Here is a 26,178-nt window from a genome sequence, read left to right on the forward strand (position 1 = left end):
GCCCGGAACTGCCATTGATACAAAGAATCTGAAGCACACAAAAATTGAGCCCCAAAATCTCATCTTTACACCCAGGTCGATCCTGCTCTCCTCTTGATATGCTTCCAAACTTCGTTATCCTCGCTGTCAGAAGAAAAATCCAAGAAATACAGTGGAGATGAACGGGTCCAAATTTAGGATACAAACAGAGATTTTTTTTTTGTCACAAACTATATATACAAAACCAATGACTAGAGTGGATCCTTATTCTCCTGTCAATGCAGTTACAACAGAGCACACGACATTGTAAACCAAGCAGTTAAGAAGAATTAATAATCAGTCAAAACAACACACTTAAATTTTTTTGAACAGATGTCATGCACAGCCGAACTGTTTGTTGATCCATAAATTAGCTTATTCCTTCTGTTGAATCGAGAAACTACATCAATTCAAAGATGAATTGTTCTTATATACAAAATAAGGGAAAAAAACGCTGAATCTCTGGTATAGGTATGAGATTCAGACGAAGGTCCTCCTAATTTCCCTAATGAAAAGCTTCCAGTCTTCGTCGTCATCATCGTCGGTGTCGGAAGGATGATCCCAGTGTCCCATCACCTCCTCCCGTGCCTCGTCGTTCAGCCTGAACACCTCCGCCCTCTCGCCGAAGTAGTCGTAGTCCACCTCGACGAATCCTTTCCGAGCGTACTCGCCGCGAACCCAAGCCTGGAACTTGGCGAACTTGGCCTCCTCCTCGTAGCAGTTGCGGACGCACGCGTAAAGAAGCATGGTGGACTCGTCCTTCTCCTCCTCCGGCGAGGGCACCAGCGAAGGGTTGGCGCGCTTCAGCTCCCGGAACTCGGTGGGGACGGGCTCGTTCGACTGGGCGAGGATCCAGTCCACCTCCTCCTGCGGCAGCAGCCACATCTTCTTCTTCTTTGCTGGAGGAGCAAGAGCATCCTCTCCTCCGTCCAGGGCGGAACACTCCCCTTTTCTCTTCTTGGTAGGGGAGACGGAAACAGAAACCTCGCGCCGGCCATCAAGCCCGAGAGAGCGATCGATGTGATCGGATCTGGCGGCTTGCAAGAGAGATGGGCGATGTGATCTGCCCGCAACAAAGTTGCTTGCGAGAGAGATCGATTTGCGGACGACAGATGGAAATCACACGATTTGGGAGGAGATAATGGATTCTACAAGAATAATAATATAGGCTGCCTGGGTCCTGGGAGGAGGAGTCGGAGTTGGAACGGCGAGCGACCGACGCCGTGTCGGACTTACTCGCGTATCGTGGCCAGCAGTCTCTCACTAGGCAGCCATGCAGTCACGTCCGCGTGCGTCCGCGATTTCTTGTGTCGCTCGTTTTCCGATCCATACTTAGTTGATACGTACTCTCTCTTATGAAGTTCTATCTGCAACACACAACACCAGCTGATCGGGATGCACCGCTCCAATCGGGCAATGTTGCTTCACGTCCACCCTCTCGCATCTACGGCCGTGAACGCAGCATCAACGGAACAATACAAAGTCTTAACTATACTTCAAAAAATCAGTAACTTTTCGATCGCACAAATTTTTTGTCCAGCAAGTTCGACCCAGCAGCACCGTCCGTCTCCGCACACGCGTTTAACACATCACGTACAACAGTCAAAGAAAAAAAAATAGAGATCAATACAAAATCCTGATCACGTACAAAGGACATACTCACAACATCAAAAGGTCGATTAAAAAACCAATCGAGCAATCATCGATTTTACAGATATTTAATGGATTTTAACACCGCACGGGGATGGGGAGGGAGGGAGAGAGGTTTGGGACTTTTTTATTAAAAAACTAACAAATCGATAGCCAAATGTTTTGTTCTTTTTTAAGATTTTCTATTATTTTATTTAATTTAATAGCACCGCGTAGCAGTTTAGAAGCATTTGTAGGATATTTAGAGTCACAGAGCGAGAGCTACTAGACCTAATAGGTGGAGGTCTCTGTGTGATTTTTTAATGTAAAAATAATTTTGTTTATAATTTCTCATGAACATAGCTCTTTGGTATGTACGTGACGGGAGGTCGGAATGTGTGCTTTTTTTAAAAAAAAATCTAACCTTCTAATATAAAAATAATAGATCACCGATTTAAATAAAAATCGATGGTTGGATTAGAGTGCCACTTGGCGACCTAGGAGCGTTTGTAATATACCACTTGGCGAATTAAAAGTATTTGTAAGATGTTTAATGAACATTTATTATATAATTATCTTTTTTTCAAAATTTCTAAGATTTTCTTTAATTTAAGTATGTGATATAGTAGCTTAGAGGTGCTTATAAAATGTTTAATGGATTTTAACACCGCACAGGGGTGGGGAGGGAGGGAGAGAGTTTTGGGTTTTTTCTTATTAAAAAACTAACAAATCGATAGCCAAATGTTTTGTTTTTTTAAGATTTCCTAGTATTTTATTTAATTTAATAGCACCACGTAGATATTTAGAGGCATTTGTAAGATATTTAGAGTCACAGAGCGAGAGCTGCTAGACCTAATAGGTGGAGGTCTCTTTGTGATTTTTTTAATGTAAAAATAATTTTGATTATAGTTTCTCATAGCTCTTTGGTACGTACGTGATGGGAGGTTCGGAATGTGTGATTTTTTTTAAAAAAAATCTAACAATCTAATATAAAAATAATGGATCACCGATTTAAATAAAAATCGATGGTTGGATTAGAGTATCATTTGGCGACCTAGGAACGTTTGTAAGGTACCACTTGATGAATTAAAAGTATTTGTAAGATGTTTAATGAATTTTTATTATATAATTGTCTTTTTTTTGAAATTTCTATGATTTTCTTTAATTTAAGTATGTGATATAGTAGGTTAGAGGTGTTTATAAAATGTTTAATGGATTTTAACACCGCACAGGGGTGGGGAGGGAGGGATAGAGGTTTGGGATTTTTCCTATTAAAAAACTAACAAATCGGTAGCCAAAAGTTTTTTTCTTTTTTAAGATTTTCTAGTATTTTATTTAATTTAATAGCACCATTTAGCAGTTTAGAGGCATTTGTAAAATATTTAGAGTCACAGAGCGAGAGTTGCTAGACCTAATAGGTGGAGGTCTCTTTGTGATTTTTTTAATGTAAAAATAATTTTGATTATAATTTCTCATGAACATAGCTCGTTGGTACGTACGTGACGGGAGGTTCGGAATGTGTGCTTTTTATAAAAAAAATATCTAACCTTCTAATATAAAAATAATGGATCACCGACTTAAATAAAAATCGTTGGTTGGATTAGAGTGCCACTTGACGACCTAGGAGCGTTTGTAAGGTACCACTTGGCGAATTAAAAGTATTTGTAAGATATTTAATGAACTTTTATTATATAATTGTCTTTTTTTTCAAATTTCTAAGATTTTCTTTAATTTAAGTATGTGATATAGTAGCTTAGAGGTGTTTACAAAATGTTTAATGGATTTTAACACTGCACAGGGGTGGGGAGGGAGGGAGAGAGGTATGGGATTCTTTTTGTTGAAAAATCTAACAACCTAAATCCATCAATTTAAGTAGAAATCGATGGTCCGTTGCTTTGTATTTTTTACGATTTTCTAATACTTTCTCTAATTTAATAGTACCACGTAGCGATTTAGAAATAGGGAGAGCTGCTAGACCTAGTAGTTGGTCTATTTGTGTTTTTTTTTACATGTAAAAGTATTTTTGTTTATATTTTCTCATTAAATAGAAAATAACACATGAATGAAAATATGGAAAGACAGAAGGGAAGTGCGTACAGTACATACGCACGTATGTTCGACATTAAGTACGTTGGTTCCGTATATGATGGTTCCGGATGTTTTTTTTCTTTACTAGAAAAAATACCCGTGCATTGCAACGGGAGAAAAGATGAGAAATTTAAGAAAAGGTTAAGAAAAATTTACATTATGTAATTAATTAAAATATAAAATCATACCTATACATGTATACGATGTTGAAGAAAAGAAAGGCTCGTAAAAATCAAGGTAAATGTGGAAAAATAAAATTTTCCAAATAAACTATGGCTGGATTTATTTTTTATTAAGTTCTCCATGATTAATTACACTATGTGAAATTTTTTCGGTATTTTCAGAGCACCATTGCTAATTTTAATAATACAAACATTATTTTAGCATTTACTTAAATAGAAATCTAAATAAAACCCTCCTTTCTCCCTGGGTCATTTTAAGCCCATTCTTTCTTTAGCCCGTAGCCAAGCCGGCCCGTTAACCTCACTTCTCCTCCCTTCCACCTCGGCCTGCAAGCGCGCATCCGGCCCATCAAGCAACCACAAAGTCTAATCGGCATCCCTTCTCCTCCTCTCACTATCGCGTGGGTCCCAGTGCTACAGGTCCGTCCGCTACCTCCGTCCGACTCCGCAGCTTCCCAACACTGCCGGAAACCTCCCCCTCCATGAAATCCGTCCACATCCGCGGAGATAATCCAAAATTGATTGAGGGGATTTGATCTTTATCTCTTTCTCTTTCAGTTTTACCAAGAATTAGAGCAAAATTGCATCATATCGACCTCGGAATCAAGCCATATAGCAAACAACCTAGAGTTGTCCGTTTCGCGTACGGGGAGAGAATCGGACTGCGCGCCTCCAGGGACGACGTATGAAAAAAGTTGACAAAAACATCTTAACCTTTTATAATAGGTAAAGATAAAGATTAAATAGATCTACGTAAATCTAACCATTCAAAACAATGGGTACACCAATATAAGTAAAAATAGATGGTCAGATTTTTCTTATTTATTATGGTGCCACTTGGCAATTTGAGAGTGTTTATAGGGTGCCACTTGGTGGTTTCGGAGCGTTTATAGAAAGTTTAATGGACTTTTAGTATATAATAGATTGGAAATAAACTTTTTGATATCTTATTCTTCATCCATTGATCTTTTGCTCACTTTTTCAAAAAGTGATGAGAGATGTACAAAGTTAGGAAACGGTAGTTACTTGACTTTGCAAAAAGCATTCTGCTCTGAGCTATATATATAGAAGCAAGTTCATTACAAGCTCACAAGGATAGCATCCCAGATTCCCGGTAAATGATATAATTAGCTCTGGTAAATGGTAGTAGCCTTTAATATATATACCTGTCCCTTTGAGAATATTTGCTTCATACTGGGAGTCAGTAGTGGACGCACCCATTAGGTAGGGAGGGTCGGCCGGCCCAACTATGGTCCGTGTCGCCTCACGCGGCTACGCCCCTAAACCTCATTTGTAGACCTATTTTTAACACATTATTCATCCGTCTACTTTTAAATAATTAGATAAATCAAATATTTTAAGTAGAGACAAAAATATTTATGAAAATTCGTGACTTATAAGTATTATTTATGTATAAGTAGTACCATTTTGACTGTTCCTGATTTTGACCATATATAAAATTTATTTTTCTATTTCTATACAATTTACAGTAAATAGTTAAATTGGTAAATATATAAAAAAATATATTTTACTCACTTGAACTATTTTGGCGAAGCACTTAAACCCCTAAATAATTTTTCATCTTATTTTATAACCCCGATTGAAAGTGGTTCCCCTTATTATTGTCTAACAACATTTCTCTTTTTCTCTCCCTACATATAAATCATATATATTTGTTCGACTACCAATTTTCGTTGTTAACTTTCTCGATATCTGTGCCGTGCACTGCCGCGCAATGAGCCGGCGACTATGGTTTGTGTGCATTGTGCCATCACCTAATTAGAGTTAGCTCTGCCGCCATCAGCCGGTGACTATGGGTTGTGTATGTATTGTGACATCATCTAATTAGGGCTAGCTCCGTCGTCCCATCTATATTTTAATCCTGCGTCCGCCACTGCTGGGAGTGATTGTAAAGTGGTCTTTTTTCTGTTCTCATTTGTACGAATCGATAAAATCAGAAATCAGGGATTTCATAATTTTATTACCAGCTTTTGCTCAAATCTTACCACAAATTTAATTAGACCTAAACATTAGACTCCTATGGATTGGTTGGACAACTTAAAATTAATCAAAGTTCTCGTGGAGCAGTGTAGATCTTGGATGTCGATTGTTTTGTCTGCGAGAACTGATTTCCCGAGTTTTCTTCCAATATTTATGTTGTTGTAAAACTTTGGTCGATTCTACTGAATATTATTATTCTGGTGATACACCATGATAGAGACGCCGGCCTGAAGGCCTTGGGCCAGTCTCCAAGGGTTAAATTAATTTTCATCGTGGTAATAATTTTGGCAAAAATTAATCTGGGCCGGCACGCAAGCGGGGTCAGAAAATGTGGGTGATACTTAATTGGAATAAGTTCACTTCATGACCCTCGAAATTGATCGAAATCTAATCCGTGACCCTAAACCACAAAACCGGATATCTCGACTCCCAAACTCTTAAAACCGGTGCAATTTGACTCCCTGGGCTGTTTTGGAGGGCGGTTTCGCTGACGTGGCGCCTACATGGCAATATTGACTCGTTTTCTTTCCACGTGGTGTTGACGTGGCGCTTAGGTGATATTAGAAATAAAAAAAATGTCTGGGACCAATTAGTCATTAGCGCAAAAAAGAAATGTGGGCCCACTGACATGTGGGGCCCACATCAGTCCTCCCTCTCACCTTCCTTCTTCCTCCTCCATCTCTTCCTTTTCTATCGCTCCCCTTTCTTCTTCCCCTTTCTATTCTCCTTCTTGGCACCGGCGGTCGCCATGGACAGCGACGGCAGAGGAAGCGGCGAAGGACGGCGGCGGGCAGGAGCAAGCCAGAGCCGCCGCCATGGATTCCATTTCTATTCTCCCCTTTCTTGCTTCTTCTCCTTCCCAGCACCGGCGGTCCAGGTGGTGAGGACAACGGTGGCTGGCGGTTGGGGTCATGGAGGGAGGAGGTGGATGACGTCGTGTGCAGTGTTGGAGGAGAACCACGCCGAGCCAAAAAAACAAGGATGGGAACGAAAAAAAACAAGTCCATAATAAAACAACCGCCGCAAATCAACAGAAATGGTTAGTTGATTATAGTAGAAATCCAGATAGTAAAAAGAAAAGCTATCATCTAACCTAAGAAGAAGTCATGGAGAATGTCTAGATTTTTCGTCCTAAAAAAAGAGGCAGCTCAATTATAATTTCACATATCTTGCCATGAGACATGTGTCTTAAAATACCCAATCAAACAAACAGCGGCATTAAGAACTGTTTCTGACAAAAACATGGACGTTAGAATTGAGAGATTTTTATGGCAAGCAAATAAACTGATTAATATGTACCAAAATTATAAAAATCTAGAAAAAGTGGGAAAACCAAGAAAAACCCTAAAAGGAACATAATATTTCGATACCTGTAATTTTAGGGAAAAAAAAAGAGGACTTGAATGGGGTGCCGTGGATCGGAGTCACGGATGAAGACATGAAATTTTGAAGTTTAAATAATTTTATGAAAATAGAAAAAAAGCTAATTTAAATTGAAAAATGAGTTTTCTTTGCTGACAGATGGCCGACGGTTCCAAAGGGCAATCAGGGAAGATGAGGGGAGGTATAGGGGGGGAGGTCTAGTACACGAACGTTCCTCGTTCGTGCGAGACGAATCTCACAAACCATTAGCCTTTCTTCGTACTAAATCATGTAAATCACACACCTAATCACGATTTGCACCTATTTTGTCGTTTCTGTCCGTAAATGCTTAATTTTTTCCAAGTTTGTTTTGATTGGACTCTTTTCTTTTTAGAAAATATCCACTAAAATTTCTAATTGCATATGATATATATATATATATATATACTAATTGGAGTATATAAAGTTTTTATATAGAAAATATATATATAGTTTATAAATACATAAAGTCTATATATAAAAACTTTTTATATAAAAAGTCTATATATAAGGGTATAAATAAAAAAAGTCTACATGTAGAAAGTTTCCAAAAAAATAGTTGAAATAAAAAAGGTAATCTGGAAAAAAAACGGTGTGAAAAAAACAGGGTTACGTAAAAGAGGAAACTAAAAACGAAAACTTATCACCTTAAAAGTGGAAACGGAAAAAACGGAAACAGTGAAACGGAAAAAAAACGGAGGGAAGGGTAATGGGCCGGTTGATGGTCTTTTTCAGCGAGGATGCATATTAGACTTTGCGTTTTATGTGTAGTGAGAGATTGGTGGCCACGACACGCGAGAAGTCCGACACGGCGTCGGTCGCTCGCCGTTCCTACTCCGAGTCCGAGTCAGTCCCTCCTCCCAGGCAGCCTATATAATTATTCTTCTATCAATTATCTCCTCCCAAATCGTGTGATTTCCTTCCGCAAATCGATCCCTCTCGCAAGCAATTGTTGCGGCCAGATCCGATCGCATCGATCGCTCTCTCGGGCGAGATGGCCGGCGTCGAGGTCTCTGTTTCCGTCTCCCCTACCAAGAAGAGAAAAGGGGAGTCTTCCGTCCTGGAAGGAGGAGATGACGATGCTCCTTCTCTTCCAGCACCAGCAAAGAAGAAGAAGATGTGGCGCCTGCCCAAGGAGGAGGTGGACTGGATCCTCGCTCAGTGCAACGAGCCCATCTGCGCCAGGTTCCGGGAGCTGAAGCGCGCCAACCCGTCGCTGGTGCCATCGCCGGAGGAGGAGAAGGACGAGTACACCATGCTTCTCTACGAGTGCACCCGCGAATCCTACGAGGACGAGGCTAAGTACGCCAAGTTCCAGGCCTGGGTTCGGGGCGAGTACGCTCGCAAAGGATTTGTGGAGGTGGACTATGACTATTTCGCCAAGAGGGAGGAGGCCATTAGGCTGAACGAGGAAGCACGGGAGGAGGTTTTGGGGCACTGGTCAGATCGTCATCATCCTTCCCACACCGACCTTGACGATGAAGATTGGAAGCTTGTAAGATCAATTCTAGAACGATTTGATCAACGGTCCGCAATTTCCCGATTCAACAGAAGGAACTAAGCTTTTGTAGTGAACAAATCAATTCACCTCTGTATGATTCACTTTGTGCTTCCATTCTCTGTCTGGCAGAGAAATTATTTTGAAGTGTCATATGTTTTCATCATCTGTCTTTCTCTTGTCACCTCTATATGATTCCACTTTGTGCTTCCATTCTCTGTCTGGCAGAGAAATTATTTTGAAGTGTCCTATGTTTTCATCAACTGTCATTCTCTTCTCTTGGTGGTCAAATTTTTTTGGTCAAATTGAAACATGAATCGAAAATCATTCGACAGCCATTTAGCCAATTAGCCTTCCCCTTCCCCTTTTGGTGCAGGAAGCTTCCCTCCTCTAGTTCAGAGCTCATGTAAAAGAAAAGTCCAATCTTTTCACTAATCGGTTGCTAATGTGATCGGACGGGTTAATGATATAGTATATGAGTTATAGTATTTTCATCAGAACTCATAGGTGGAATCGCAACTAAGCTTTTCAAATGTTCAAAGCAAATTTTCTCAGATGTCGGATGGTACTAATTAATATCTTGCCAATTTAGATATATACATTTTTTCACTGTGCTTTAATCTGAGCAGCCAAAGGTCCGTAACTCGATTCTTGGATCCACAAAAGGTTTTGGTCATGGGGTGGTCTAAAGATGAGATTTGTAGGGCTCAAACTTGGGGTGGTTCAGATTGCAGTTCGGGGCTGATGTAAATTGGTGTAGTGCAAATATGCATCTGGTCAATTTGTAAAGACTGCATGTTTTTCTGATGTCTTCTGAATATTGATTTCGGGATAATTTTTTGTTGTTTGTCTACCGTTGCCGAAAATTTATCTCTTCTCTCCAAGAATTTATTTACCGCACTGCCAAAATGTATATGGAGATTCAGAATTCTTCAGAACCGCCTCTGCAAGGCCAAAACAGCTGAGAACCCTTTTTCATTAGTATGCAATGTTTGCTTTACGGACATGAATATAGTAGTATGGACTTGCAACATCCAGTCTATGCCGTTACTTTATGTCATCTTCATGAAAGACGATATGTTTGCAGTCACCAATAGCATGCGGTTTATGGTTATTCAGAACTTCAAAGTTCTTTTCTTTCCAACGCAGTCAGTTTTTCCCTCTCGTACGTGTTTCAGAAAATTGGGTTGGAGCAAGGAGTAAGTTTGATACAAACCGTGAATTACACAAAACCACAATTATAGTCTTGGCAGGTGGTACATAACCCCAAATATTATGGTCTTAGTATTGAAAAAAAATCAGATCAAATATTAGAGCACAAATAACAAAATAACCAAGCTCAACATGGATAGCATCCCAGATTCCCAGTCGATGAACATAATTAGCTGGTAAATGGTAGTGTTGACTGCAGAATATACCGCTGAAATTGACTACCTGCGAGTGCGAGTAGCACCTGTCTGATTCTTTTACGCTCGTAGTCCCCTTGAGAGTATTTGCTTCTTATTTTGAATGACTGGATTGTGATTTTTTTTTTCTGCTCTCAGTTGGACGAATCAACAAAATCAGACATCAGGAGTTTCATTAGACGACATTGAAACTAAACTTAAACATTAGATTCCTATGGACTGATTGCACAATTAAAAAAAAAAAGTTCACGTGGAGAAATGAAGATCTTGGATGTAGATAATTTGTCGGCGAGAACTAACTGCAAGAGTTCCTGCCAAGATCTTTCTTGTGCTAATATTTTGGTTCATTGTACAGGTGTCTAGCTATACATTGATTGATAAATTTTCTCCTAAATATTTGGAATGTCCAAATATAAGACAATCATAGAGTAATTAAATTGTAACATACGTATAACCACTAGAACAGGATCGGTTATTTCTAACGGGCTTAAAGCATCATCTCTTTCGGACAGGCCCCCATCACTAAGCAAAGGTTAGTGATGTGAAAAAATATCTCAATCGGACATCCGGCCGTCACGGATGACACACCTCTCAATCGGGCCAACACAAAAGCCCGTTACGGATGACTCTCATCTCTAACGGGCCTAAACTATAGCCCGTCAGAGATAACTCTCATCTCTAATAGGTCTAAATTATAGCCCGTCACGGATAACTCTCATCTCTAACGGGCCTAAATTATAGCTTCAACGGGTCTAAATTATAGCTCGTCACGGATGACTCTCATCTCTAACGGGTCTAAATTATAGCTCGTCACGGATGAGTATAATAAAAAATAATAAATTTTATTTTTTTTAGCCTCAGGCCTTTTGTCACACCCTGAAAATCCTAAATTTATAAATTGTTGTTTAAATGGAATTATTAGAAATGATTTTAAAAGCCTAGAAGAAAAGATCTAATTTTAAATAATAAATTCCAATATAAAAGTGGGCCAGATAAAATTTTATTAAATACTTCACTTGATTCTATAGTTCCTAGATTTTTCTGGGATTTATTTGAGCCAAGAAAGTATTTTTAATCAATGAAATATCATTTCATGAATAATTTAAATAGAAAAAGGTTTTAAAATCTCCCTTTTGGCTTTGGGCCGAAAATCGGCCCAAGTCTCTCTCTCTCCTCAGCCTGCTTGCGCCTGGCCTAGCCAGCCCGCCGAGCCGAGCCGCCTCTCTCCCGCTGACAAGTGGGGCCCACCTGTCAGGGCCGTCGTCTACCTCGCGCCGCAGCTGCGCCCTAGCCGCGCGCAAGCCGCCGCCGCCTCCTTCCAAATTCACCCACGTCTTTCCATCTCCGATCAAATCAATAGAGGTGAAATGATCCTCGGGATCTCCTCTTCCTTTTCTCTTTTGGAATCTCCGGCTAATTTCGTTTGGAAATCGTTGGATTCGAGCTTGATTCGGATTCGTTTTCTCTCCACTAACCCTAAACCTTCCATCTCGCCGCCGTGGGCCTCCATCGCCGCCCCCTAGCCCCTATATAAGGACCCCCGAGACCTCCTCTCTTCGTTGCCATCCTCGCCTTAGCTTGCCGCCGCTTGTAGCACCGCCTCCACGTCAAGCCGTGCGCCGCCGTCGCCGCCGCAAGTCCAGCCGTGCGCCGCCACCGCTCCGGTCGTCGTTGTCGCTCGGGAAGGCCGCCGTAGGGTTCGCCAAGTCGTCGCCGTCCTCGTCCCGTCCTCCGTATCCGCCGAAGACCGCCGGAGCATCACCGTCGTCGTCGACCCGTGCGTCCTCGCCGCTTCGACCTCGCCGCCGTCGCCGTCCGTTGCCGTCCACCGTCGTCCAAGCCCTCGGCGAGTTCGCGTCGCCCTCTACGCGTAGGTGCCCTCCGTTTGCGCCGCCGCGCCGTCGTTCGCCGGCGAGCATGACGTGCCGAGCCGCCTCCGGTGATGACGTCATCGTCGACGTCAGCGTCACGTCAGCCGTAGACCCGTGGTGGATTAGATCGATCTCGGTCGTCCGTTTGTCTAGATTAGATCCTAGCCGTTCGATCCGTAGACCGTTCCCGTGCACCCGGTCCACCGTAAACCCGAGCCGCTGACGCAATAAATCTCTTTTCCTTTTCAAAAATATTTCTTTATTGCGTCATAATTCAATTAAAATCTAAATAAATGATTTAATCCGATTTAATCTTTAAAAATTCATAACTAATTCATCTTACCTCGGATTTAGTTGGTTCAAGTCTCTAAATTTTTCTAAAATTGAGATCTCATGTTAAAAATATCCACATGTACTGATTATGATTGTTTATGTGCTATTTTGGTGATTTTGCTCTTTTATGCTTAGATTCCGACGTTCCCGGAGAGTCCGATTTCGCAGGAGAAGATTTTGAAGAGTTCCAAGGCCAGCAAGGCAAGTCACACAGATCCCAAACAACCCTTTGAGCATGTTGATCCCGTTTAAAGCTATTGTTTCTATTCAACTATTGCATTTATTTTTGAATGTCATTGGGTGGGAATAACCTATTGCCTTTGTTATAGCCCTTTGATATTGATTACCTATACTTTGTCACCTGGTTAATAATTGGATTAGCTAGAACATTATATGGTTTTAGCTAATTAGGATGCTTAGCCATGCTTAGAGACATTAGCTCATATGAATGGGATAACTAATGATTCACTATTACTAAATGATGGATTAATGGTAGCTCATGATGGTTAATCATGGTAGGATGATTAATTAATTTGCTAACTACAACCTGATAATGGTGGGTTGTGAGCACATGGTTTTGATGGTCGTGCTCATGACAATTAAGGACCGGTTCACGATTTTCGGTTGTGAAACATTAACCGTGCCAACCACAAGCCAGCGTGAGCAACGGCTTTACCTTTTGTATAGTGTGGTCCATTGTAGAGCACCAGACTGTGAAGTGGCGGAGATAAGCCCACGGAGGTCGCTGGGGAGTCCTTGCCTTGTTTATAAGGGGGTGATTATGATCCAGGATCGGTGCACTGCTTTGAATTGTGTTATGCGAAGAGTATTGTCACAATCTCTATTCGGGTACTTGTTAAGTATCGCGACGCATGGTTGACATGATGTTGAGGTTATATCTTGTGGGTACAGTGGTACACCTCTAGCCAGAGTAAAACTATTCGAATAGCCGTGCCCGCGGTTATGGGCGGGTCTAACAATGTCTTTCGTGATTAGTCTCACACCTCTCACCATAATAAATGATGCTGTAATTGGTAATAACTTGTTTAGCTCCTGGTATGGAATGGTATATTCCTGATTTGGAGATATAGCTGTGCAGCTGGGAATGGTTGTTCAGAATGGTTGGGCCTATGCAACGGGTATGTTGTATAGTGTTGGATTAATATTGTTTAAGTAAATCCTTTACTGATTTATTAAATTCTGAAGTATTTATTAAATGTCATTTATGCAAATGAGACTATATTATGCCATCCTTTGTTATCTCCTACATTTGCATATTTGCTGTGTGGCTTGTTGAGTATATCATATACTCACCTTGCAATCATTCATCAGAGGAGGAGTTCTACAGTAATGCTGAAGGTGTGGAGGATTAGGCGTAGCCCTGGTCAAGCTGCTTGTGGGATGGAGACGCCTGCGCCGTTTATCTTATTTTCCGCTGCTTAGATTTTTATTGTTTGAGAGGAACTATCTACCTCTGTAATGACTTTATATTCACTTATTAATTAGAGTAATAATTGTACTCTATTATCAATTTGTTATTGTGTGCCTCGGCTGATTCCTAGACGAGGGTTTACACACATGTAAGCGTTTGGAATTTTGGATAGAAATTCCGGACGTGACACCTTTGCCCTCACTCTTGTCCCTTTAGGCATAAATTTTGTTTTTTTTTAGCCTCAGACCTTTGCCCTCTCACTTGTGTGCCTTTAGGCATGAAGAATTTCTTAGTCGGTCACCCATCCCGAAATTATTTTGTTTTTTTAGCCTCAGGCCTTTGCCCTCACTCGTGTGCCTTTAGGCAGAAAGAATTTTTTTTAGCCTAAGGCCTTTGCCCTCACTCGTGTGCCTTTAGGCAGGAAGAATTTTTTTTTTAGCCTTAGACATTTTCCCTCACTCGTGTGCCTTTAGGCAGGAAGAATATCTCAGTCGTTCACCCATCCCGAAATTATTTTTTTTTGTTAGCCTCATGCCTTTGCCCTCACTCGTGTGCCTTTAGGCAGGAAGAATATCTCAGTCGGTCACCCATCCCGAAATTATTTTGTTTTTTAGCATGAAAAGGTCATCCATCCTGAAATTATTTTTTTTTTAGCATGAAGAGGTCACCCATCCCGAAATTATTTCCCTCGTGTGCCTTTAGACAGGAAGAATTTTTTTTTAGCCTCAAGCCTTTGCCCTCACCCATCCCGAAATTATTTCCCTCGTGTGCCTTTAGACAGGAAGAATTTTTTTTTAGCCTCAAGCCTTTACATCTCAGTCGGTCACCCATCCCGAAATTTTTTGTTTTTTTAGCATGAAGAGTTCACCCATCCCAAAATTAGGTCGGTCACCCATCCCGAAATTACTCTAGACCAAGCACGTTTAACCTCATAGTTCTTTAGAGATTGGCTTACAAGAAAGTAATTGAAACTTATTGGCATAAGTATTATATTAATCCTATTAAGCCGTGAGCCAGGATGTCACACCCTAGCATCCCCTAGTCGTTCGTCGTCAGTAAATACGATATTATCTTCTTTACTGATTTGCTCGTAAATTAGTCGTGTGATTTTGCGAAAGTGAATTAATCTTGAAATCGGTTTCACTAGCCGCTTTTGTGCTATCGATTTTAACGACTCTGTTGATTACACCATAAATCGTTAGGTGATTTTCTGTTGACTAAAAAAAGATCAACATATTTTGACAACTCCACTGGAGAATAGTTTCAGCCGTAATTTGTTCGGCCGAAATCAGCCGATCAACCGTGTCTATTTTCTCTATTTTATTTAATCTACTCCGTAGATCAATTTTTGTCGCCATCGGTGGTCTGTGCTGCCGAATCGATTCATTCGGCGGCAGCGGCGGCTATCATCAGCAAGCTCGCGGACGGGTGTCAATCAGAGAACTGATTTCGATCAGGGCCTAGGCGAGCAGCAGATTAGGAACAGCGGACTATATACACTGGTCAACGAGGATATCTACTGGCTAGCGATCAACCAATTCACGACCTGTAAGTGCAAATTAATTTCTCTGATTTTTGCTAGGTACACGAATTGCACAATAAAAGGTCTAGACTTGCTGAAAAATACATGGAGGCATACAGGAGTGCTACACCGCTACCTCACTACGCCAATTGCGAGGTACAATCTACAAATACTTTGCATGTTCCTTCAAATTATTTCTTCTCAGATAAATATTGCTAGGCCTACATTTAATGGATATACCACATTGGCTAGTGATTATTCAAATAATTATACGAGATCTTTCAATTACGAAAATAATATGTCACAGCCTATGCAAAGAAATTCACATGCTTTAAATTTTTACAATGCTAGCAATATACAATATGTACGCGCACCTTTTAATTCATAGGTGATTATTTCAGAAACTACAACTACACAACAAGTTTTGCCGATGAACAACATGTATGGCTATGGTAATATTAATTACTCAGTTGATTATGTTAATTCATTGCATGCCATGCCAAGTATCGGTCAGTCACAAGTTACATCTTAGTCTTATAGGTCACTTATATAAAATATCTAGTGGAAATAATTCGGCTTCATATGCTAGTAGCGATTATAGCCTAATGATTTTGTACCCCCACATAGTTTGTCATCTTTAAAATATCATCAAATAGTACTATGTATATGGTTGAACACACAGAGTTCAAATGCTGTAAATTCGGTTGGGGGCAAACTGAAATACATGTCAAAAACTGCCAACATTGATCAAGAGCACATTTTCGATCTCGACAATAACACTGTTACACTAGATGATTAATCCGAGGACCAACGGCGTGAGCTAGAGCGGGAGCTCGAGGTAGAAATTGCAGAGCTAAGGAAACATAAACTCACACGCTTGCAAAAGACAAAGAATAGTATTATTGGAAAACAACAAAAGCCGATAAATTTAGAATTATCGGCTAAAGAAGACGAGGTAGCTGTGCTTGATTTCTCTAGAGACATAAGAGTTTTTGTTTTGCCAAATGAATTTCGTGCCAAGGAAATTGACGAGCATAGAGATGATGGAGCACAAGGTCTTGAGAACAACGAGGAGATGTTGGAGGGCCATCTGATGCTCTCCAACACATCAGATCAGGTAAAGTCTGCAGGTAATATACTGTAGACCCCCGTTTTTATAACAGGAATCACTTGTGTTAATAGTACCATTTCTCTAGATCAAGTAGTCTGGTACTCACGATTACATTGCTGAAATATCAAGTATGCATACAAAGATTGTCTAGCGCGAATTATTACATCATAGGCCCGCAGGCATAGCCTTAGAACATAGGACTAAACGGTCTGGAATACATCCCAAAAGCAGAAATAGATAAGCAGCGGAATCAAGGCAGCGGCGACGCCATTACCACAGGCAACGACCGTAACTAAGACCTACTAAGCGCCGCCATCTTCTTCACCCTCCTGGTAGTAAGCATATGGGTCATCCGAGACTTCATCACCGGCTTCTGATGGAATTTTTAAATAGCAGGAGTGAGTACCAACCGTACTCAGCAAGCCACCACAACAACGATGCATATGATAGAAGATATTCAATGAGAGGCTAATGGTTTATTTGTATAAAGCCAATTTTGCAATTCTTTTCACAAGCCTAAGACCTAGCATAAACTGATCAAATTTTATCTCCATAGTTCATTAAACAGCGACAGTTCTGTCCACCATCCATTGTGTTCCCAAGGATAGCTTCCCGCCACTGGTCGTCATGGTTTTCTGAGGTCTACCCCTTTCTCACCTCTCGAGAAGTTGATCCACCTGTCGAAAAATCATCATGCATATCCTACCCATCATTTTAAGAGTTCAGAGTCATGCTTTTATCTCTACAATGGATTGACTTCTATTATTTTTTAAGTTAATTTCATAATTTGTGTTGATTAATTTAATTTCTAGATAGAGTCATGCTTTTATCTCTACAATGGATTGACTTCAAATGGCATGCCAAAGTTACCTTCATTTTGTTCTAAGTTACTTCTATAATATATGTAAATTACTTTTAGGCTTTACTGAATTTACTTTTATATGTCTAAGAAGTAACTTAGTGAAATCTAAAAGTAATTTAGACATATCATAAAAGTAATTTGTGATTTTTTATCAAAATATAATCATGTGAGATCTTATTGTAAAGATTTAATTGTTACGAACACAACGGTGTAATCGGATCGTAGATCGGATGAGCAGTTTAAGAGAAAATTGTATTTGAAGTATAGGTGGATGATGAGTAGTTTAAGAGAAATTGTATTTGAAGTATAGGTGGATGGTGCCTCTTATAGATGGAGTTGTAGCTACCACTAGCTGTGTAGTTACGTCCTTTTATTTACGGAACTTTTTAATATGAATTATTTTATGGGACTTTCTACATATATAAATTATATATATATGAAGCCCAATATATAAAATTTTTTATGTAGACTTTATATATATAAACTTTCAATATATACATTTTATATATAAAAAGTTTCTATATAGACTTTATGTATATAAACTTTCTATAGAATTTATATTTGCAATTAGATAATTTAGTGTATTAACTTTAATATAAATAAAAAATGTTGATCATGCAGCACCGGATATTTTTCCCAAAAAATAGAATCCAATCAAACAAATCTCGTAAGTACAAATTGTGGCGGCATAGATATGGTTATTAACAGAAGAAACAAATATTAATCACGTAATTAGGCATGTAATTAAGTATGAAGATATGTTATGCCATGAAAACCGTTCATGAAATCCGCTCATCTCGAACGTTCGTGGGCTAGACCACCCCGGATTAAGTGGTAAAAATGTTAAGGCATGTGAATTTAACAGTAAATATTCTAAATTCTCGCCGTCACGAGCGTATATATACCGGCCGGCATACACGTCAATCAACCGGTCCCACACAAAATATAAAATCTTAACAAAAACGGAAATAAAATGATAAAGCAACGGTATTGCTATATTTATGGCGCATGTTTTTTAAGAAAAAACTTTCCTGGCGTTAGGATCTCCCTTGATTTTTCATGCTTAGCTTCCCACGCTGATTGCTGATTTTTGTCGAGGTGTATATCAAGGATGACTTATCACTTAATTACTTTGTTATTAATACTCAAAGGGACATGTGATTTTGTGAGTAATTATTTTCTACTTTGCTAGCTAGCTTCTTTCTTTTCTCTAAACAGACGTGATTTGTGAGCTTCCTCTTCTTTTTACTGTGATTACATTCTAAATATATTAAAATTACATATGTAATTTAAACACTTACATATGTAATTTTAAGACTTACATTCTAAACATATTAAAATTACATATGTAATTTAGATACTTATATATGTAATTTTTGAGACTTACATCATAAATACACTAAAATTACATATGTAATTTAGACACTTATATGTATAATTTTGGGACTAACATACTATATACAATAAAATTACATATGTAATTTAGAGAATTACAATGTAAAAACATACCAACTATTTTTTGGTGAAAAATATGGCGCCATAAATATAGCTACTCCGATACCGCATCGCTGCATGCGCCAAGCCGCTAGCCATCCAGCTCTTGCATGCCACCAGCAAAACTACGTATTCCATTGTTTTTGTATGCTACTTCCTCCATTTCACAATGAAGTCATTCTAGCATTTTTCACATTCATATTAATGTTAATGAATCTAAATAGATATATATGTCTAGATTCATTAGTATCAATATGAATGTGAAAAATGTTAGAATGACTTACATTGTGAAACGGAGGGAGTAGTAATTAATTAGCCCAAAACTATGCACAGCCACATCGAGACTGCATATGCGTCATCACACGGATCAAAACACTACAGCTCCCCAGCCACTCGTGCACCTCAGTAAATCACAAATCCCTGCACACAAGTTGAATTAATTTTCCAAGCTACTTCAACATAATTTGGACAGCTCAAATGAAACCAAATATTGACCAAATTATGGCACAAACAAGATAGACCAAATCACTGTTGCAATCTTCAGATAGAGTCTTTAATCTAACTTTGGTTTACTGCACATGTGCACAGGAAAGTAAGGAACTTCAGATAGATTGTGCTATCTGATCAAGTAATTTGGTATCTCTTGTGGAGATCCTCCTAGCAAAGTAATACTCCGCCTGATCTGCGTGCATTTCTTAACTCCATGGTCGATGAACTTCCACAACTTGCTGGAACCTCGCTCTCCTTTTCTTGAGATTTGCTGGTAGACCTCATCAATTGTCTCTAGCTCTTCAGCTAGGTCCAGTGATAGCATCACTACAAGATCCTCCTGCAAAATTGAGTAAGTTTATTCAACTTAGAGATGTTAGGTAACAAAGACAAAAAAGCATATATGAAGGAATGTGACTATAGTGATCCATCACTTACGTTTTCAGGAGCCATAAGACGTTCTGCAAATGATTTCGAGGTGGTTGGTATATATCCGAATGAGTCAGGAGGATTACAGCTGGAAGTGCCAAACTCAAACGTGCTATCAGTAAATGGAGCTTTGACAGGAACCCCTATTAAGAGTAGGTCAAAACAGAAATCAGTGAGGGATAACAAATTTAGGCACATGGAAGAAAAACCATGAAAAGTTAACAAATAACAAGACATTACGTCCTAAAATCTCATCAACAACTCGTGAACCACTGATTAGATTTATTGGGAATCCCACCATTACTTCATTCTTCTTATTCTGCACATGTGCAGCATGCAATAGTAGTGCTGATTAGCATAAGTTGTACATAGTGCATTTCCAGTGTTTGCGATGCAAGATAAGCAACGAGACCATTCACTTTTGAACAAATAACACGAAAAGACATTGCAGTAGAAAGCATGAAAACCAGCTAACTAGTGAATCCTTGTAATAGCAATTGACTGTAAAGCTGTCAGTTTGTACTATGCATGACTACCAAAACAACTATACAGGTAATCGTTACAGACTACATCGACCACATAATAAAGATTCACAGCAGGGTGAGATCCAGGAACAAATAGTCCATCCGAAAACCAGATTCAAGAATAATCAAAACAAAATATATCGTTCATTGCATGTGTGCATTTAACAATAGTTATTCTCTTGATACTATAATTTGCAGCATAAATAAATACTCATTGGCTAGCTAGTCAGCACAATTAAGATGTTAGATGCCATTGTGCACCCGCGGGGGACTGGTTTGACAAGCAAATGAAATGTAAATTAAGAATGTCATCCCAAGGATGTGGAAACTTGCAAAGCACGATGTGAAGTAACAGAGCAAATTGCCAGGCCAAGGAACAGAGCAAAGACATAGGATTAATCACCTTTCTACTCTTGGCAGTATCTGTTCCATGTTTCACCAGAGCCATACCCTTATCACTGGTATCCTGCACAGGTGTAAAAATTTCAAGGAGATTAAAAATTTCAAGGAGATTGGAATATTTCAGCAGTACAGCATGTGGAGCATGACATGAGACAATTCAATATCTTCTGAAAAGTTTCAGATACTGGATGCAGTTCATCACTTGTACTAAACATCCTCTTTTTATCCTTGGTCTACAGTCAGAAAGCAAAAAATACTCAGTAAATTGATTGCCAATGATTTTTTCACTTTGCAACTTCGCAGAGCACAGAGTTTTCTTAGTTCAATGCAACCTTTTCATCACAAAGCAAAACTCTGCATCGGGAGTTATCCTTGTTTATAATTTCTTCTGCACGCCTATCTATCAACTCAAAGTGTGAAGCCTGCAACTCTAGGTTTGTTCATCACTTTGAATCCTTGTAAGAGCAATTGACTGTAAAGCTGTCAGTTTGTACTATGCATGACTACCAAAACAACTATATAGGTAATCGTTACAGACTACATCGACCACATAATAAAGATTCACAGCAGGGTGAGATCTAGGAACAAATAGTCCATCCGAAAACCAGATTCAAGAATAATCAAAACACAATATATCGTTCATTGCATGCGTGCATTTAGCAATAGTTATTCTCTTGATACTATAATTTGCAGCATAAATAAATACTCATTGGCTAGCTAGTCAGCACAATTAAGATGTTAGATGCCATTGTGCACCCGCGGGGGACTGGTTTGACAAGCAAATTAAATATAAATTAAGAATGTCATCCCAAGGATGTGGAAACTTGCAAAGCACGATGTGAAGTAACAGAGCAAATTGCCATGCCAAGGAACAGAGCAAAGACATAGGATTAATCACCTTTCTACTCTTGGCAGTATCTGTTCCATTTTTCAGCAGAGCCATACCCTTATCACTGGTATCCTGCACAGGTGTAAAAATTTCAAGGAGATTGGAATATTTCAGCAGTACAGCATGTGGAGCATGACATGAGACAATTCCATATCTTCTGAAAAGTTTCAGATACTGGATGCAGTTCATCACTTGTACTAAACATCCTCTTTTTATCCTTGGTCTACAGTCAGAAAGCAAAAAATACTCAGTAAATTGATTGTCAATGATTTTTTTCACTTTGCAACTTCGCAGAGCACAGAGTTTTCTTAGTTCAATGCAACCTTTTCATCACAAAGCAAAACTCTGCATCGGGAGTTATCCTTGTTTATAATTTCTTCTGCACGCCTATCTATCAACTCAAAGTGTGAAGCCTGCAACTCTAGGTTTGTTCATCACTTTGTTGGCTTTACCTAGTTGTTTGAATTCGCTGAAACTATTCTATCTGATGTAAAACTCTTTTCTATCCTCCTAATATAACCGGCAATTCTCTTGCCGTTTACTGTAAAAAAAAAGCATTTAGGATGAAAGGGTAACAATGTCAGAAGCACAGAAAAGTCGTTGCATGTTTTACATGCATCATTAAAAAAGCTGCGAAGAAACATCAAACATATAACTGAGACAAACCGTAAATACCTTCGGTTCTGTAGTAGAATGTGAGTAAACCTGCTCTTTCTCTTTTTGTAAGCATTCCTCGGCCTATTAAGCACATAACTAGTAAGAGGGTACCAAAAAACTTAGCCGCAATGTAAATTTCAGAACTCCATAAATACCTTGAGAATGTATTCAGGGTAGGAATTCAGTTGACTATCCCTGAATTCATTACACATATGAATAACATTCTTCAGGAGTGCACGGTCTATGAGCAAACCATTTCTTTCATCATTTATCTGTTAAATAAAAAGAAATGGGTGCTGATCAAGTTAGCTCTATAGAATATGCACGAGATTAAGAAGAAGAGGGCAAGCCCACCATGCCAATCACAGTAGTGGTCAGAGTACTTTTCAGTTTATCAAAAACCTATCACAACAGAAAAATCAACAAGGTACGTGTCAAATCTTGAGTAATAAGTCTGTAGTGCTTCTAAGTTAACACTCGTGTAAAGATCTTCTCCGAAAACTAACAGGCGCTTACCATATCCCGGAATCCTATCCAGCCCATATGTTCGAGCGAGTGAAGAGACTTCCAAGTGATGGAAACACGATCAAGATAATCAAAGAACCTCCTCAGCCACCTTACCATTAGCTTGTGTTTCTCCCAACTTTGCAGCATCTCTGCAAGAAGAAAATTGCCATGCTTCTCATTCAAGGAGGGTAACACCTACAAGATCAGAGATATAGATTAGGAAAAAAGCACAAGAACGGTCTCATCCTGTCATTCTTAAGATGGAATATCAAATGCAATCATCGATCCCAACAAATGTGCCTCGCACTGAAAGTAGAGAATCAATCTAACTTGCTTCATTGCAAAGAATTATCATCAATAAGGCATATGTATGCAGCTCTAAGAACTCGTTGAGGATATACACAGGGAAGACCAATAACTTGCAGGTTGCAACATTGCAGGAACAGAAAAAAGAAATGAACCAAACATTACTGCCAGATGGCTTCATAAATGAATTCTACACATTGCAGGAGCAGAAAAAAAAAAAGAGCCAAACATTACTGCCAGATGGCTTCACAAATGAATTCTACAAAATATTCCTCAGCAAATTAGTGCCAAATCTTGAAGAAGTCTTTCAGGCTGATTTCAGACCAATCTCACTCTTTCACAGCCTCACCAAGTTACTCAGCAAAGTTTATGCTAATAGAGTGCAATCGGAGATAACCAATTTGGTTGATCCTATGAATCAGGTATCATTAAAAACAAATCCATCACTGAAAACTTCATTTTAGCCTCAGAAATGTGAATGCTCTCAAGAAGAAGAAACCAATTCTAGCTTGATTTTCACAAAGCATTTGACACAGTTAGTTGGGATGCACTATTCAATATGCTAGAGACAAGGGGGTTCCTCGCCAAAAAAAATCGCAGACAAACCAGAATAAACGTAGAACCCTATTCTGCAACAATTATCGCCGCACTAAGAACCTAAACGTGCAGCGGCGAAATCGAGCAGCCAGGCCGCAGAAAAACATCAAAACAAAATTAGGAACAGCACACGTACGATGGAATCCAGGTGATCATCCAATGCCTGCTTGCATAGGTGGTACAGCTCTTTCGGGTAGTCTTTGTGCCCCTTCTGCGTGCACATGTAATACACCAACCTGCCGTGACGCACACCAAGACCAAGCAACAGATCAAATCAGATTGGAACCCCAAGGAACAAAGGAACGAAACCCCCGCAAATCCGAGAGAACCCAAGCGGAGAAGACAAATCAGATTGGAACCCAACGAACAAAAGAACAAAAACCCCGGAATCGAGAGAACCCAAGAAGAGAAGACAACTAGATGAAATCAGATTGGAACCCCAACGAACAAAAACCCCCACAAATCCGAGAGAACCCAAGCGGAGAATCGAGCAAGCAGGTTAGGAACTTACGTGTATATGTGCATGTATTCGTCGGGCGAGAAGCCCCCGAAATCTGAATCAGTATGGATACTCTTGAGCTTGGCGACGCCGGCGAGCACGTCGCGCCATCCTTCCTCGAGGTCCAGGACGCCGCCGCCCCTGGCCCCGCCGCCACCGCGCCAGGCTTGTTGAAGGAGGGAGGAGGCGGGGGGCGTGGAGTGCAGCGGAAGCTTCGCCCAGCGGCGAGACAGAAACCGCGTGCGCGCGACAGCTTCAGCCGGAAGCATAGACCGGATGTGTAGCAGAATCTCATCCGGTAGGACGCTCAGCAAGTCCTCCCCGTGGCTCTCCACGGCCGCTCCCTCCCGCCCGCGGTGAACTTGTCCTGTAGACATTTTCTCGAACACCTAGCGAACGTGGGTGGGGGAAGAGAGGTTAGAGACCACAAAAAAAGCGGGTGAGTTAAGCGACGCGAACGCACCACCGCCTCACCTCGTCGCCGGTAGCGCTCCGCCGCTCCGCCCGCCCGACCTCGCCTCCGGCAACCACCGCGCGCGTCGCTGCGGATGGGAGGAAGTCCAACGGTCGGGTGGGCTCTCGGCTTTTCTACTACGGGGCCACATATAGCAGGCTAAACGGGCGGCACGGCCCAGCACGGAACGAGCCCGCTAGCCGCACGGCCCGCTATGACACAGCCCCTTAGGCACGGGGAATAAGTTCTTTCTTGATTCCTCCTTTTTTACGTCGAGTTTGATAAACATCTTTAGAAACTATCAAATAGTTTCTATACTTATCATGTCATATAGACACTACGTATAGAAACCATATATTTAATGAATGGTATCTTCAAATTAAATTCTCATCTAGTCACTTTTATTTTCTTTTTTTATCCATCTATCCCCTTATCGAGGGAGCGATTCCTCTGACAGCGGGGAGTGGAGACCCCTCTCCAAGTGTGAAGATTCGACCAGGAGGTTTGTGGTGTACGGCGTGAGAAAGAGATCAAAGTAAGATCAGATTTGTGGGGCCCCCGAGCTCCACACCAAGCAAAAGACAAAGGAATTATACGGGTTTAGGCCACCCGGAGGTGTAATACCCTACTACTATATTGGTTTCGTTGGCTTTCCTAGATCAGCTGAGTACAAAGATGACCTTTTCAGGCTGCAAAGCGAAGCGTATCGATCTAATGAGTCCAACTCTTCATATCTAGCTTGTCCCATTCTTTTTATAGTCCAAGGAGGGGCTCATATTATTACAAATCTACTTTTTGTCTTGTCTTATCAGCCATCTTGTCGCTGATTCCCAAACACAGTCTTCAAGAAACCTACTAAGACTTGACTCTTCCATTGCCCCGGGTACCCGGGCTTCTGTCCGAGATAGCTAGGTCGCGCCAGCTAACCCAGCACGTGGCAAGTGGTGGGCCTAGCGGAACCCAAACTGCCTGAAACAGTGTCACGACTTCACTTCTACCCGTTTGGCTATATCAGGTGGCGCGGTGCATTGTCGACACGTGTCCAAGGCGACACCAACGCTAATGACTCAACGTTGTTGTCTTGTCCACGTGGACCACGTCCTTTTAGCTTCCAGACTGACTGGGGCTCCCCATAATACTACTTCATTTATGGCGGAGAGGACCGCTTCACAACAGCTCGAGGAACACGCCCATCTCCCTAGCCAGTCCTAAGATCACGCCCTCGCGCTTTTTGTGATGATAGTTCTCATGTTCTTAGGCGAGCTTCTCGAAGATGCCTTGGATGAATAGATAATGTATTTATTTTGTATGTTTCGACGCTCTTCTTTGCAAAAGGACATGAAACCTACAAGGACTGAGGAGGGCACGGGTCCCAGGACAAGGCTGGGACCGAGGCAGACCTCGAGTCACCACCTTGTTGGTATAACTTCATATGTCTCCACCATGCACCCTTTATAGAAAGTGTGACCTATAAGGACTAAGGTGAGCCTGGGGCCTAGGACAAGGCTAGGCCCAAGGCAAACCTTAGTTTATCCTTATAGGCCTCTACGCTCTTCTCTCTGAAGAATATAGGACTT

General features: G+C 40.5%; 3 protein-coding genes across 3 annotated transcripts; 1 reads left to right on the forward strand and 2 right to left on the reverse strand.

The window, feature by feature from the left end:
* Positions 1–498: 498 nt before the first annotated feature.
* LOC127775213 (uncharacterized) lies at positions 499–923 on the reverse strand. Its single transcript, XM_052301541.1, has one exon. It carries the CDS (start codon positions 901–903, stop codon positions 499–501), a length of 405 nt encoding a protein of 134 aa, XP_052157501.1. The 5' UTR covers positions 904–923.
* A 7,261-nt stretch (positions 924–8,184) lies between these two features.
* LOC127774565 (uncharacterized) lies at positions 8,185–9,118 on the forward strand. Its single transcript, XM_052300829.1, has one exon. The coding sequence runs from the start codon at positions 8,314–8,316 to the stop codon at positions 8,878–8,880; it is 567 nt and encodes a 188-aa protein (XP_052156789.1). The 5' UTR covers positions 8,185–8,313; the 3' UTR covers positions 8,881–9,118.
* Positions 9,119–18,835: 9,717 nt separating this feature from the next.
* LOC127772880 (putative cullin-like protein 2) lies at positions 18,836–24,706 on the reverse strand. The gene is made up of 12 exons (XM_052298866.1): positions 24,622–24,706; positions 24,160–24,536; positions 23,785–23,884; positions 22,755–22,940; positions 22,593–22,640; positions 22,394–22,510; positions 22,257–22,319; positions 20,694–20,756; positions 20,007–20,085; positions 19,776–19,909; positions 19,133–19,677; positions 18,836–19,028 (listed from the first exon to the last, which is right to left on the reverse strand). The coding sequence occupies exons 2-11, from the start codon at positions 24,522–24,524 to the stop codon at positions 19,465–19,467; spliced, it is 1,368 nt and encodes a 455-aa protein (XP_052154826.1). The 5' UTR covers positions 24,525–24,536; positions 24,622–24,706; the 3' UTR covers positions 18,836–19,028; positions 19,133–19,464.
* Between the last annotated feature and the right edge of the window lie 1,472 nt (positions 24,707–26,178).

The sequence above is a fragment of the Oryza glaberrima genome, chromosome 5 (assembly GCF_000147395.1).
Source record: "Oryza glaberrima chromosome 5, OglaRS2, whole genome shotgun sequence".
NCBI lineage: Eukaryota > Viridiplantae > Streptophyta > Magnoliopsida > Poales > Poaceae > Oryza > Oryza glaberrima.